We start from the raw sequence: 15,579 nt of genomic DNA on the forward strand, positions 1-15,579 counted from the left end.
TGTGCAATTTAACTTTAATGTTTTCTCACCGTTAGGCCTGAATCCTAATGGTGGAACATGGTGGTGGCAGCATTATGGTGGGGGGATGCTTTTCGTAGAAGGCACATCACACTTTGGTTTTATATTTCCATGCACTTCACAATTAGCAGCTGCTTTGTGTTGGTTTATCACAGAATAATTACCGTTAAAGATTTTTTTTAAAGTGCTTCTCATGAAATTCTGCTCCTATACTCAACAGCAAGCTTCAAATATGAAACCATCACTTTATTGTAAATTCTTTCATGCATTATTGACAATAAAAATGTGTATCTTTCATTTCTTTCATACAGAAATCCCTGTGGCATCTCCAACATCAACTTATAGCAGCTACGAGGAGCCATCAGGTGAGCAACCACAACATTATTTGACTAAAATAATGTTAAAACAATCCAAACTATATCCTACATTGACTTTTAATTTTGGTAGTTTTTATACAGTATATTCATTTGGAGTAGGATCTTATTAAACATCAACTAAACCAAAGTTCTCCTATGTGTGCAAAATACGTTGAGTATTTCAAGCACAGGCACTTTTTCTTCTGCCCTTCCGAACTCAGCACATCAGTGAGATCAGACTGCCGCTGATGTAAAATCCAGATATTTTGCCAGTGCTCCATGTGGCCTCATCCCCTGTATTCCCAGCCTGCCCAGCAACCTCCCCAGAGTTTCAGCCCTGATTACATGCTTCATTTGCACCAGTTTGTATTTCTATCAAGGCTCGCTGTGCCAGAAGAGAAGCCCTGCTGGACCTCATTGTTCATGTGATTCGACAAGAGTCTCCATGTCGGACCGCTGAGATTATATGATTAGACAAATGTTTCTATCTAAACCTTTAATTTACACTAAGAGTCTTCAAAGTGGTTTCATTATTTTCTTTTTAATAAAAAGAGAGTATGATTCAGGTTTGTTTGAATAGCTCCAGTCAACTCTGGTCATCGATCAGTGCCTGACGAATGTGGCGCCACTGACTTCCCTGAGCTTTGTTGTGAATTTCACTTCCTGCTTTAGCAACTGCCGAGGCTGTGAGGAGTTTGGATTCCTGTCACAATCTCCAAACAGACACCACCCTCCAAATTAGGAGCACCGTGGTCCCTGGGGACCCCTCAGAATGAACATGTCACACAAAGGGGGCGTTTGTCCTCACAGCAGGAGATTGGACCTTAATAAGAGCAGCGGGTGTGATGGGACACTGCGGCAATTGCACCAAGGGGCTAATGGGTAACGTCAGCTATCAAAGGGAAGCATGATGAAGGCCCCCAGGGGCCAGCAACAGATAAAGAGTACCCCTCCTTGCTTTCGCCACTTCATTTACATGGAAATCATGAATGCTCGATATTGACTTGTCAATTTCATTTACTTTGGGATTTCCTCTTTTCTTATTTCTCCAGCCAGCCCAGAAAGGAGCCAGACATTCCAACTTACTCTTCATACATGAATTCGATCCTCACCTCACGTCCCAAACCACTTTTTACTCTCCCGTTTTTTTGTGAGAGGGAGGAGAGGGCGTTTTTTTCTTGCTTCATCATTACCTAGGCAACCTCATTCACACAGAGTATAATGGGGAAGAAAGGGAAAGACTCGACAGAGGGCTGGAAGAAATAATGAAGTTTGTCCATATTCAGGCGAGCTGAAAGGTCCCCCATCTCTCTCTCTCTATACTGCCCCCCCTCCTTTTTCTCTTAAGACTGCCCTGCCCAGCTTTCCCACCCCCCCTCCCAAAGAAAATGCACAAGGCTTATTGCTCCAACAGAGGCAGAGTGGGGGTGCACTTGAAGATGGTCTGGTTCCAATTTGTGCCGGTCAGTGGAAACTATAGATGGAACAAATTATTTTAAATTTTAGCATGGCCTCAGGTCCAGGCATCGGCCTCTTAATTACACAAGGTACCTGGCACAGTGACAGTATGACATAAAAGCCACTGATCAAGCCCTTAGGAGCAGAAACCCATGTACACATGCAGTGATTCAGATGGGAATCTGCTAAAAGCCTCTCTTCCGAGGACTAGGAACATTCAGCCATTTGGCTGGTGTTAGAGTGTTTATTTTTCTGCAGCATGTGGTTTAAAAGGGTGCTAATTTCTGATGGGTTTCCCCCCCAGTAACCTTCTTTTATGTGCGGGTGACCTCAGGGTAACCCACACAATAACGGGCTGGACACTGATGAGAGACCAGGCTGGAATGGAAAACATGGAGGCATATAGTAGGAGTGTGCTGACAGACACAGGAGGACGTGTGTAAGCTTTAATCTGTTTCACACTTCTTCTCTGAAGGCATGCTTAAGTGTCTGGGTGTCACATTCTGGGTTTGGGTTGGACCAAAGTGCAGACAAGAGCTTGATAGCAGCATGATTAAAGGAAGGTTCTGACTTTATTCAAAGTTTCCTCCAAAAACGTAGCAAAACACTGCAGGCAATTAACAAAGACCAAAATCCACAACTCACAAAGTTGGCTTAGCAGGAACATGGTGAATACAGCACATGATGTGCGTAGTGAATGGAAGGAACCAGCACTGAACACATAAACCAGACTAACTAATATACTAAGGGAATACAAAGGGCGGGTAATCGAAGGAACAGGGAACAGGTGTGACAAGGAGGCAGGGAGGTTGAAGGAACAGGTGAAACTAATGCATAGACTAAACATGGGCGAAGGGACTAATTAACAATAAAGAGACACAGACCTAAGCCAAACTAAAGGCCAAGATAAAATAACCAAAGAAGCATAAGAAATCTAGAATAACCAAGAACTAAAGGAAACAGAGAAACTGGAGGAAACCCTGATTACAAAAGTAAACAAAACCTAAAACCACAATGACTAAATTAACTAGAACCAAGCAGGGAACCTGAGGACAAACAAAGATGTAAACAATAACTAAAGCTGACCTAACAAGAGGGAGAACTAGAACTATAGAACTAAACCTAAGGGACTGAACTAGGAGAGGGAACAAAAATGCCTAACATAAATAAACACAGAGAATCCAAGGAAGATACAGAACTATAATAATCACAATGACAATAATAATGCAACTATTCTAAGTAAAGCAACACCAAGGGAACAAGGGCGAGAGGAAACCAACAAACACTAGGAGGCGGTCGGTAGAGGGAAACAAACTATCAGGGAGCAAAGTCAAATAAATAAACATGACTACGAAATCCCAAACTAAATAAAAAGTTGAAAACACAAGACCACAACAAATTCAAAGATGTCATATTGTGTTACTGGGAACAAAAGTAATGTGACAAGGTTGGAACCAGATTATATTTAAATAATTTCTTGTCTTAAGAGAAGTCTGTCTCACTAAGTGATTTCCATTTACTGTCAGCTTTACATCATCTAGTCAAGTCAGTATGAGCTTTTATTATGAGCCCCAGATATGAAGATGACAGTTTTCATCTTGGCACCATGTTGCATCAATATATGAAACTCTTTTTTTGAGTATTTCTTGAGTTGCCTTGTTGTGCTGACAGAGTCTTCTACTGACATGCAGTTACAAAAAGATTTAAGAAGCCTACATTGCTTTAAAATCGTTTATCTGGCAGCATTTTGGGTACTCAGTGAAAAATAGAAACAACAGCATTGTGACAGTCAAGATGTGAATGATCTGTAAGCACAGGAAGATTACAACTGGTTAATAGCTGTTAGCCACTAACAATGCTAAAATTATCATCTGAAAACATGAAAAAAGTATGAGAATCTACACAAGTATATAAGAAAGCACTTTTTAATGTCTTTTTATGTCATAGTACCATCTTTCAATTAGAGAAGCATAAAAAACACCAATAAGGATTATTTATAATTAGTCAAATTGTACCTGTGATATTTAACTAACCCTTTAATTACACATTTCTTAACTTAAGATCTGGAGGTATCATTACACTGCTACAATAAACTGATCCTATATGCTTCAACCATATGTGGTGCTAGAAGATAGAAGCTAAAATTGTCCAAAGCCTGTTGCACACTATGCTAAAGGTTTGAGATTCTTATTGCAAAGGTAATGTTAAGCATTTAGACAAGATCTTTATTAAATAATGTGAATGTAAACTGTCATGGTTAATCCTATTGCGAGTGTTTCTCTTAGACAAAGTCCCTAAGATAGCTTCTGACCTTAGACTTACCAGAAAATTTGACTAGAAAAGACATTTGGCTTGCTGACAATATTTCCTTACTAAGGCACCGAAGAGGCCTCAGCGCCTTACAAATTGTTATTTTGGCAGCACTTTGAGAGCGCAGCAAAAAAAGAGAAATCATTACAGAGACAAAGGCAAGTTGCAAACTATTTCTAAGCACCGTGTGGCTAAAGTTAGATGGCCTCCATCTGATCAGCTCTTGCTCATAATCAAAAATAGGGAAGGGGATGGTTCTGCACTGAAAATAGATTTTGAAAAACACACTTTGAGTTTTATGAACACTTTATTCCATTTATGAAAGCAAAAAAAAGAGGGGTTAGATGTTTTTTGGAACATTAACTCCTACCACGTCATTTAATTTTGCATGCTGCTTTTGTTCTGCTCCCATTCTGAATAGTGTGTGCCTATTGGGATTAATAGGATGGAATTCATAGTGTTCTGCTGCATCATGACCAGATTCTTTACTTTTCCGTGAGGTCATTATCTCAATAAAAAATGTTTCTTTATGGTGAAGAATCAAATGACCATCTGGTAATGAAAATCCACTATTAGTCAGATAATTATTAGCCGAATGTATCCAAATCATGCAATAGTGTGACTCTGGTTTACTTGGATTTCACAGTTTTCACAAAAACATTGCTTAAATAACGTCTTGCTCTTGTTTACCCAATATTGTGTATTAATGCAATCCTAAACAGGACCAAATGTAAAGCCCATTCGGCTGGATCTCGCTGGACCACATGTTTAGATCTTATAGGGAGCACTTAATAAATTGCAGGATAAGCATTGCTAACCTGTACCTTCACTCCTTTCCTTTTCTTATCGCCAGATTGCGACTCTTACTGTAAAGCCTCCAAGGGAAAAATGAAGATCACCATGAAGAAGTACTGTAAAAAAGACTTTGGTAAGTGAATCCAGTACACAGGAATGTGTTCTTCCATATGGAAGGCCGCTGTCATGAGGTCAAATGCCTCAATTATTCAGAGCCCAATAACGTTCAAACCATGCCCTGTACCTTCATTTTCATGTCTCTATTGATGACTTAATGAAAACATAACTAAGCCATGCCGGCTTTTAATGATTAGTTCAACATATTTTTATTCTCTAATGTGGGCTTTTGTGAAGTCTGGCCTTAAACATAGTGTGTTTTCAGAAATACTATCCTAAAAGGATCATTTTCAAGCATGACTGGGAAAACTGGGCTTTTCAAGATATTCAAACGTTAGCCAACGTTCTGACACTGAGAATTAATCTTTTTTTGTGCTGATTTGTCAGATCTGATCACATTTCAGACATGTTTTCATTGACATATTTCTAGGTCTTATCTCTTTTGATAACACTCTAGGGAATTGTGTAGAGTTAAATGGAAATATTCAAGAATTGGCTTGAATTTCTTAAAAAAACGCCAAATCACTGAGGTCCGTCTAGTTGTGTCAAATAAATATAAGAACATTTATTGTATTCCGCAAGGCACACAGAGTACATTTAACCAACATGGATATCCTGCCCTGTTTCTAATCAGTTTAGTTTTGCACAACAATCTTTTTTCTATCTTGCAAATATTCTTATTGTCATAACAGGAAATAAATAGGGTGAATAGATAGGATATGCTAAGTGATAAGACAACACTGTTGGTACTAAATACTTTATGTATTCCACAAGTGGCCCTATTAAAGGCCAAATTTATTTCATTTAATTTCATATTTTTGTATACAGTGACAATAAAGTGTTCAATTCAGTAGATATCCTTATGTCATTTTAATGTTAATGCCATATAAATTTTAGATTTTTAATTATGTATTTCCACTGTTTCTTTCCATGAATAAATATTTATACTACACCTAAATTCAGCAATTGTTTAAAACATTTATTTTATTTTTTTAATAGTTTGGCTTTTTTGTAAACTTTTCTCTAGTTCACGCAGTATTGAAATTATACCGGCTGGAATATAAACAGAATCCCCCATTAATATTTTGACAAACCACAAACTGTTTTTAAATGGTTCAGTTTGTGGTCTTTGACCCACTATCTAGCTGTTGATGAAGGATGAATCTGGAGGTATTAATCCTTTTATATTGTTCCATCGTCTTTGCACAATCAACCAGTATCACTGACAGCGAAACAGTATCACTTACTGTAGCCTATCAGCTACAGTAAGAGGAAATTTGCTGATGTCACCAGAAGTCCAAGAAGATGACTGTTACCCCCTAAATTTATATTTTTGATACAGGTCAAATAACTTTGAAATGTATTAATATGGAAGCCTCAAATTAGTTTAATGCTCATGAACTAACACATACGTGCAAAAATAACAGTTTAGTGCTCATGCCTTTTAATATTTCTTGCCAAAAAGGAGTGATCTTTTAAAAAAAGAAGTTTCAAGTCAAAATTGACTTCCATCCATCCATCTTCTGTACCCCCTCTATTATGTTCAGGGCAAGTGAGGGGTCGCGGCTATCTCAGTTAACAGGCATGATGTGGGGTACAGCCTGGAGAGGTTATTAGTCCATTACAGAGCTGTAAGACACAGAAAACCATTTATGCACATTGTCATAATTAAAGGCAATTCCAAATTATCTTTACATGTAGCTTTCTTGTATTGGTGGAAAACAACAGGGTACCCGGGAAAATCCACTCATGTACAGGATGAAGATGCAAACTTTGTGTCTTTCAGGACTTTTTTGCCCCCCAAAATTATTTTTAAACGAGAATTTAAAGATACATAAGCTAACAGGCAGTATTTCTGTTATCCTCCTGGGTTATAGGGTAGTGAATGTTTGAATATATATTTTAGGACCGCAAAGAAATCACAATTCATTGCTTTTTCTGACAAGTCGTAAAAAAGCCAGAGCGCCAATGTTTAAATTGTGTTAATCTTGTTGCAGACCCTGTAAAAGACTAAAGAAACATGTGACAATGCATGAGTATCCCAGGACTCTTTAGAGAACTCTATTGGTGGCATTTGGGAAAACCTTCAGGCGTTTTACAGCTAATCACAGACAGACAAGAGAGGAAGTGTGATGTAACACTGTCAGTGAATGAGCTGAATCACCTCAAATAATGCAGATTCAGGTTGCTATTTTACAGTGTCTTGCTAATTACTTTTTCATTACAATTTCATCACTTTTCATCATAAACTTTAATACATTTTATTGGGTTTTTATAGACCAACATAGAGTACAGCATATTTGTTAAGTACAAGGATAATGATACATGATTATCAGTTTTTGTTTTTTTTTACAAATAAATATCTGAAGGGCGTGACATGTATTTGTACTAACTCAGCCTCACAGAATCAATACTTTGTAGAAGTGGCTTTTTCTGCAGATACAGCTGGAAATTGTCTTACTCTGATATCTAAAAAAAAATTTTCCTGCAACATTCAGAAGTCTTTAGAAGGTACCTCATTAGTAAATAATACTTCATCTCAGTGTATGTACCACTGATCTAATGGTTTTTCTACAAGCCATGCAGTGGACACACCAAATGTGAAAATGATGCTCTAAAAACACTTTTCCCACAGTGAAATATGGTGGTGGCAGAATCATGTTCTGGGTATGCCTTTCCTAGAAGAGCCAAGGGAGTTGGTCTGAGTTGATAGAAAAGTGGATGGAGCAAAATTTAGGAAGTAAACTTGTTTGAGACGGCAAAAAATCTAAAATTATGCATGAGCTGGTTAACATTATCAAGGTATACTAAGATTTTTACAAGTTTCAGTATCGCTAAAATTCTTCATCCTATTGTTCTTGTGCTTCAAGGTACTTTTAATAAGCTAATAGAGAAAGTTCCAGTGGCCCCAGAGTTTTCTCCAGCAACAGAGTAGCTCTCTGTTTCTCGTCTCTGGCTGTTGCATTGCTGCACTGCAACACATTTCTCTTGTTTAAAAGAGAGAAAGTCAAGTGTTTGCAAAGCTACTGCATGGAAACCAAAGGAGCACCCCCCACTACTGTTATTAATGTAATGCTTTTTTGAAAGCAAAGTTGACATGCTAAGAAACTAGAGAGGCATCTCGCTGCAGACTGCAGGTTCATTGCATCAACAGATAGTTGACCAACAAACGAGCACATATGAGCTTGTTAGACTACCACTGTAACTCAATAAAAAGCTAAAGACTAAAAAGGTTTAACACTGCACATTAAGTGTACTTTCTAGCATGACCATGGCACTAGAGGTATAATTAAATGGTTCAAATCATTTGGTGAAAAAAACCCAGTCCTCAGAAGCTGGTGTCCTGCATATTTTAGATGTGTCTGGTCTCCAACACATCTTACAGTATTGCTGTATAACCTCCTCAGTAGGTCATCAATGTCTGCACAGGCCTCACAATAAACCATACATTTGATTCAGGTGGGTTGAGCCAGGAGAACATCTAAAATATGCGGTATACTGACTCCAGAGGACTAGAGCTGACCACTTCTGGTTTAGATTAAAGCATTTTGTTGTGCTGGAACGACCAAGTCAAAGTCTAAATCTAACTCTAATTAACAATCTGTGGCAAGACTTCAAAACTGGTTTCTCAATCCAATCTTGATGTGTTTTTCAAGAACAATGGGCAAAGTTGTCAGTTTTTAGATGTGGAAGAGACATAATCCCAACAAACTTTGCGGTGAAAGGTGTTTGTTTTTTTTTTGAAACCTTGTGTCATTTTCCATCCATATCAGAATAATGCACTGCTTTCTTATGGTCTATCACATAACGTCCAGATGAAGTATATTGAAGTTTGTGATTGTATTAAGACAAAATGTATAAATACTCTAGAACATATTTAGTAAAAAAGGGAGAAGGAATAGAATGGTTTGTATTATTCAGTGCAGTATCAGCAGTAGCTTTTGACATACAGTAATGTAATTTCACTATTTCTGCTTGTGTAGGCCTCTTTCTGAACTTGCATTCAAAATCTTTAGCAGCAAAACTGCTCAATTCAACAGAGAAGAATTGGTTTCTTTTTTTATCATCCAGATGAACACTGGCCAAATGTATTTTAGTCCCCTCGCAGATGATTCTACACTAATTCAGTCCATTTGCTGCCTTTGGAGATGAAGCCATATGTAGTCATTGTTCATATTTCCATTGACTTGACTCTTAATCATCAGAGCTGAGAGCCGCAGTGCAGCTATAAATCAGTCAGGCTGGTTCAAGTAAAGGGTGCGTATGCTGTTGAATTCCTCTGAAGCAGATGATTTTATCCCGGGTCGTTTCGAGGCAGCAAGGCAGACATCAGCGCTCAGCATGCGTTCCCTTTGCCACGGTCTAATTCATTTCTCAGGCTTGTCGCCTTGCTTTTGTGGGGCTTCAGAGTCTCTTCTCTATTCTTCTGGGGGGGCTGCAACCCTCCGTGTGTGAGTGCTATTGCAGGCCCCCGGGGGTCACGGGAAGGGGCCCTCTGTTTAAACACAGTTGTGCGGTTTGCCTGCACCAAGCATTCCACAGGGCACAAACAGGTGGTAAATTAAGCAGACGGTGACGGATTGCCACCCTGTAGAAAAAGAAATATGTTTTGTTTATTCAATTTTAGTTTTTCATCACCACCGTAGCTACGGAGACGGCAGACACAAAGGAATTATATTCCCCCCAGACACCCTCCTCTACACACACGTACCCTCCCTCTCCCTGCCAGAAGGAAGACAATGAATCAAAAGGGCCGCGTGTTGACAGACGCTCCGGGATAGTGCTCAAAGGCAGGGCCCCCGGATCCACTCGGCCACCTCTCTGCACTCACCCAAGGGTAACAGGTCCCTGATCATTCACTCAGTTGATAACCAGAGGGGACAGGGGCTTCTGCGTGCTAATTAAGCAAGCCCTAATTTCATTAGCCCCCTTAGCCTGTTAGTGGCATGCAGTGTCGATCCGCAGCACACCCATAGATCAGCTCGGTAGGAAGTTTGGCTGTAAGGAAGACCCGGCCACCAGCCATTGTTGGAACTTAGGATCATTCCACACTTCCTCTCGTCGGACACAGTGGTTTATTTTCTAACTGGTGTCTATTTAACTTAAAGCAAGTGGCACAAAGTGTGTGTGTGTGTGTTTGTGTGTGTGTGTGTGTGTGTGTGTGTGTGTGTGTGTGTGTGTGTGTGTGTGTGTGTGTGTGTGTGTGTGTGTGTGTGTCAGTGTGGATTGGTGTGTGCCTCAATACTCCCCACAGTCTGAAAACATACTTGAGAGTGAAAGCAAAAGAGGCAAGACACTGACAGGGAGCTCTGGGCCCCTGCGCCACAACCGGGTCTCCTCCACTGAGTCTATCAGTGATCCCTGTCCCTGCTGGATTCTCACGCTGTGAAGTTGGATGGAGTTCCGGGAGCAGAACCCCGGAAAGCTCATGAGGTCGGAAACACATCCCGATTCTCCCCGAGCTTTTTCTGTGGCTGCGATGACAAATAGTGGCCCCCTACTTCTACCACCCACCACCCTTTATGTGTAGGGATGAAGGAGAGGCCTGCAGTGAATGGCAGGGCTGTGAGAGCCCGCTCTACTCAGCCCAACAGACCTTCTTTCTGGTGAAATTGTGTGCAATTTGCTCACACTATGCATTGATGAAAACACACTTGAACATCTCAACTCGTAATCTTATTTTTATAGTGCCTTGCAAAAGCATTCGTCACCCTTGAACATTTTCCCATTTGTTCACATTACAATCTCAAATCCTATTTATTTTATTGGGGTTTTATGTGATGGACCAACACAATGTAGCACACAATTGTAAAGTGGAGACGGACACATGGTTTTATTTCTTTTTTTGTTTCTTTGACAAAAATCTGTAAAGCTTATGCACTCATTGTGATGTGCATTTGTTTATACCCCCTGAGTAAACCACCAAACATGCGCATCTAGAGACTGAAACTTTTTCTCATATCTTTAGGTCTATTATTTTCCCATCAACTGTGAGACACTTCCCTGTTCCAGCTGAAGGAAACCTTCACTAGAGGATAATGCTGGGCTAATTTTCTGATTACTAATAATAGTGCTGCAGAAGATGTCTATTGATTGGGATATTGTAACGTAACCCTGCTTTAAACTTCTCCACAACTTTATCCATGTTCTCTAACAAACCTCTGAGGCCTCATATGATACTATTAATTACACACAGGTGGAGTCTCTTTACTAATAAGGTCACGGTTGGTTGGATATAATTTTGGGGTCTCAGTGTATAAGGGGTTTGAGTACCAATACAGGCCACACTTTTTAAAATGTTTTTACACTTTACAATTATGCACTACTTTGTGTTGTTCAAACATCTTAAATCCCACTTAAATCGCTTCTCACAGTTTTAGGTAAAAAGCCCAACCACTTACAGCATAATTAGACATTCCTGGCTAAACTTGCAGAACAAAGCACACATTAGCTGCAATGCTGTTGAGCTGTTTCTACCCCTCATGCAGTCACAATGACATAGTAATAGCAAAATCTGCTTTGGGCTTTACTCTTTCCCTGGTATGAAAATGTCTACCGCAAGCGGTGGCCCGATAGGTACCAGATTTAGGGTGATTTACCGTGTGTTTTCAGATGTTCAGAACTTCAACTTTACACCTGACAGATCAAATGGACAAAAATGGTTTCAGACGTTCTATTAGTTGCAGATGTGGAGTTGTTTGCATTAAATACATTAAAAAGAACACAGAAATCCAGCTCCTCCACTTTTACCCTAGTGACATCAGTTCTCTCCATTGGAAATTAATTGTGTTAGCAAAGGCACAGGGAGTCCCATGGAAACTGTTGAATGTTGGCAAGTGTGTTCACATTGTGGAAAAGGTCAGAGGTCAGAGTTTAAGGGAGGAGCTGTGACATGCTGCTTGTCTCTGAGTCATTTTCACACAATGTTCTCTAAATGCTTTTGAAAAAAAGAAAGTGCTGTGCTGGTTGCATGTATTGGTACTCCTCTTAAAGTCGCGTAAAAACCCTTTAAATATATTTGGGGTTTTTTTGGGAAAAATCATATTTTCTTACATTATATTTAGTATATTTGTTTTTTTAGGGAAAAAAACACCATGATTAGAAATAATTATTGTTTACCAAACCCCTGGTGCGAAATTATTGGCACAACTGCTGTCAGTATTTCTGTACCACTAGGAAAGAACATAGTCCTCCCTTACAACATTTCATAAAGATGGAGCACTCCTGTATGCTCTCTGCTACTGTCTCCTCAACTCACTAACAGGTTTTCTCTAGGACTGAGCACTGGAGATTAAGATGGTCATGTAAGAAGGCGTTATTATGTGTCTGGTGGACATATGTCTGGTTTGGACATATGTTTGAGATTTTTATCCCAAACATATGTCCCAATGTCCTAATGATGTGCTATTTTAATTAAGGAGGTGGACTTCCTGATTTTAATTTACAATCTTCTGCTATTTCAAAGAGTTCATGATGCCATGCACTCTATCAAGCCTTGTGGCGCCTTTAAAAGAAAAACAGTCCCACAGCATCACATATCCTCCCCTATACTTGAGTGAGCATGAGTTGTTTTTCCTTATATTCATCAATTAGTTCATTTCAGTCTCATCTGATCAAGGCACACTGTACACTGGCCTTTTTTGGCATCACTCTTTTTAAAACAGCTGACATGTAGATAGGATCTAATAGTTGTTATGCAGTTACGCCCCACTGAATAACCATACTCCAAATAAAGTTTAGTGTTTCAGTGTCAGATTTTGTTACAGCAATAAAATATGAATTTGGTTTAAATCTTTTCATTTATTCTCAACAGGGGTGTCAAAAATCTGTCTAACATATTTGAAAGAGTTTAATTTTAAACACTTTTTAAAGGAATGTTGTATAGAGCAATGGATTAATTTGCACTAAACAGTATAAGTCCAAACTCAGTTTGTTTATACGTATTCTTTCTGTGAGTCTTGTATCTAATTTGGTAAATCATGCTTTTACTCTTTGTTAGCATTCACATATTGTTCACCAAGGTGGTTCAACCTCTGCTTTTCTTCTCCAACAGCTGTCCAAGTCCACGTTCTCAAAGGAGACAAGGCAGGCGAGTGGTGGAAGTTCACTGTCAACATCCTTTCTGTCTACAAACAAGGGGGACACCGCATCCGCCGTGGAGACCAGCTTCTGTGGGTGCGCGCCAAGGATGTGGCCTGCAAGTGTCCCAAGATCAAGCCTGGGAAAAAGTACCTGCTCCTGGGCACTGACGATGACTCCCCTGGACAGAGCGGTGTAGTTGCAGACAAAGGAAGCCTGCTCATCCCGTGGAAAGACCTGTGGGGTCGTCGGCTGAGGAAGTTTCAACAGCGCGGCAAGAGGGGAAAGTGCTAAAAATGGCTCGTGGGTGAGAGGAGGAGAGAAATCGGTGTGAGGGGTGGCAGCAAGCTGACGCCTCCGCCAGGATTACAATAAGGAGAGGGGAAGGGATAGATGATAGATGAACTGAAATAGATATAAATAAAGGGACAAAAGTGAAGAGTAGGAGAAATGGGGAGTTGACCGAGTGCTGCTGCTCTGAGCTGGAGTAAAAGAGAATAATGTTTTTAGGAACTTTTGTGAAGGAGCTCGTTCTACAGTTGTTCTGTTTTTTTGTATTTGAGGTGTGTTATATTGTGTAATCGCAGAGTTTGCACCTAATTCCACAAACATGATTCAAACAAACCCTTTTAGCCCATGATGTCGCTGTATAAAAACGCACCACGCTGAGCTGCAAAGCTGCTTTTCCTGATTTTGTGAAAAACTGTTTGGAGCTAGAACACAGCATCACAGGACTGTATGCATACTGTATGTATGCAAGGTTGTTCCTACAAATCTGCCAAACTTTGTCTACTTTTACTAAACTATTAACCTGTTCTAAGCAGCTATCTCTGAGTGCCATGTTTCCCAGGAACTTCCTGATTAAGTAGGAGCGTTACCTCATTGGGTTCTGGGAATTAAACGCAATTGAGATCCTTTCCTCTTTGTGTTCAAGTCTCTGCTCAGCTCTTGCCTACGATTCAGGTGCATCTCAATATATTAAAGTATCATCGAGAAGTTAATTTATTTTAGTTATCAGTTCCAAAGTGAAATGCTTATTAGATAGGTTTACTACAAAAAGAGTGGAATGTTTCTAGCATCCATCATAGCTTAGAGTTAATAAAGCTCAAAGTTCAGTGCCTCAGAAAATCTGATCACTACACAAGACCAATAAAACAAAGTTTTTAAAACAGAAATCTTGCCCAAATGAAATGTATGTCCGTATAATGTACAATATACATGGGCTGATTTAATAGCAGCAACATAACACCAAGAGATGACATAACGTGCCAAACAATCACTGACTATTGGAAACTTTACACTGAACCTCACACTGGATTGTGTGATACCCCACTCTTCCTCTGAACTCTAGGACCAGATTTGTCAATAAAACTCAGAACAGAGGACTTTTGATCACTAGTTAACAGTTAAGTCCTTAGACCAAAGGTGCTTCAGATGGTATGTCTGTTTTAGGAGTCGTTAAACACAGAAAGATGAGACAGCTGTAGCTGATGTCTAGGACACGTCTCTGTATGGTGGGCTCCTAAAGATCTGACTCCAGTCACAGTCCACACCTTGTCAATCCTCCACCCACCTCTTGAAGTTTGGTGGATGCTGCAGTTATCTCTGTTGCTTGTGCTCCTTCTTCCACACTTTTTCCTCCCACTCAACTTTCCATCAAAAATGCTTGGGTTGATACATCTGTTAATCGCCACCTCTTTTAACAATGACCTTTTGAGGCTTACCAGGGTAAGCATGTTAGTTCAGCAGCCTTCCCATGATTGAGAAAGGGAGAACATTTCTATATTTAAAATAACTTTTTTAGTTGTTCTTATAAGGTAATGTTTTTATTTTCTGAGAAACAGAATCAACAAAATCAATACAAAGAATCTATAGGTGAATTTAACTTTTGAAGGTAATTACTGAAATAAAGTAACCATTTGGTGATATACTAATTTATTGTGTTGTACCTGCATAATAAGTTATGGTGACCTCTGCAATGTAAAGTAACAGTGTGTGCATAAGTCATTGTTTTTTTGTTTGGTTTTGTAGAAGATGCTGATTTATTGCCTAGATGTAGAGAATATGTGTCAACAATGCACATACAGTGCCTTGCGAAAGTATTCGGCCCCTTGAACTTTTTAACCTCTTGCCACATTTCAGGCTTCAAACATAAAGATATAAAATTCAAATTTTTTGTGAAGAATCAACAACAAGTGGGACACAATCGTGAAGTGGAATGAAATTTATTGGATGTGTCAAACATTTTTAACAAATAAAAACTTAAAAGTGGAGTGTGCAATATTATTCGGCCCCTTTACTTTCAGTGCAGCAAACTCACTCCAGACGTTCAGTGAGGATCTCTGAATGATCCAATGTTGTCCCAAATGACTGATGATGATAAATAGAATCCACCTGTGTGTAATCAAGTCTCCGTATAAATGCACCTGCTCTGTGATAGTCTCAG

The 15,579-nt window shown here is 39.5% G+C and overlaps 1 protein-coding gene across 1 annotated transcript in view; it reads left to right on the forward strand.

The window, feature by feature from the left end:
* Nucleotides 1–15,315, forward strand: part of LOC124864455 (netrin-1-like) — a 61,567-nt gene extending 46,252 nt beyond the window's left edge. Inside the window, exons 4-6 of the mRNA XM_047359237.1 lie at nucleotides 330–383; nucleotides 4,996–5,070; nucleotides 13,108–15,315. Coding sequence (XP_047215193.1) covers nucleotides 330–383; nucleotides 4,996–5,070; nucleotides 13,108–13,427 — 449 coding nt within the window. The 3' untranslated portion in view covers nucleotides 13,428–15,315. The remainder of the gene's footprint in view (nucleotides 1–329; nucleotides 384–4,995; nucleotides 5,071–13,107) is intronic.
* The last annotated feature ends 264 nt before the right edge of the window (nucleotides 15,316–15,579 follow it).

The sequence above is a fragment of the Girardinichthys multiradiatus genome, chromosome Y (assembly GCF_021462225.1).
Source record: "Girardinichthys multiradiatus isolate DD_20200921_A chromosome Y, DD_fGirMul_XY1, whole genome shotgun sequence".
Taxonomy (NCBI): Eukaryota; Metazoa; Chordata; class Actinopteri; order Cyprinodontiformes; family Goodeidae; genus Girardinichthys; species Girardinichthys multiradiatus.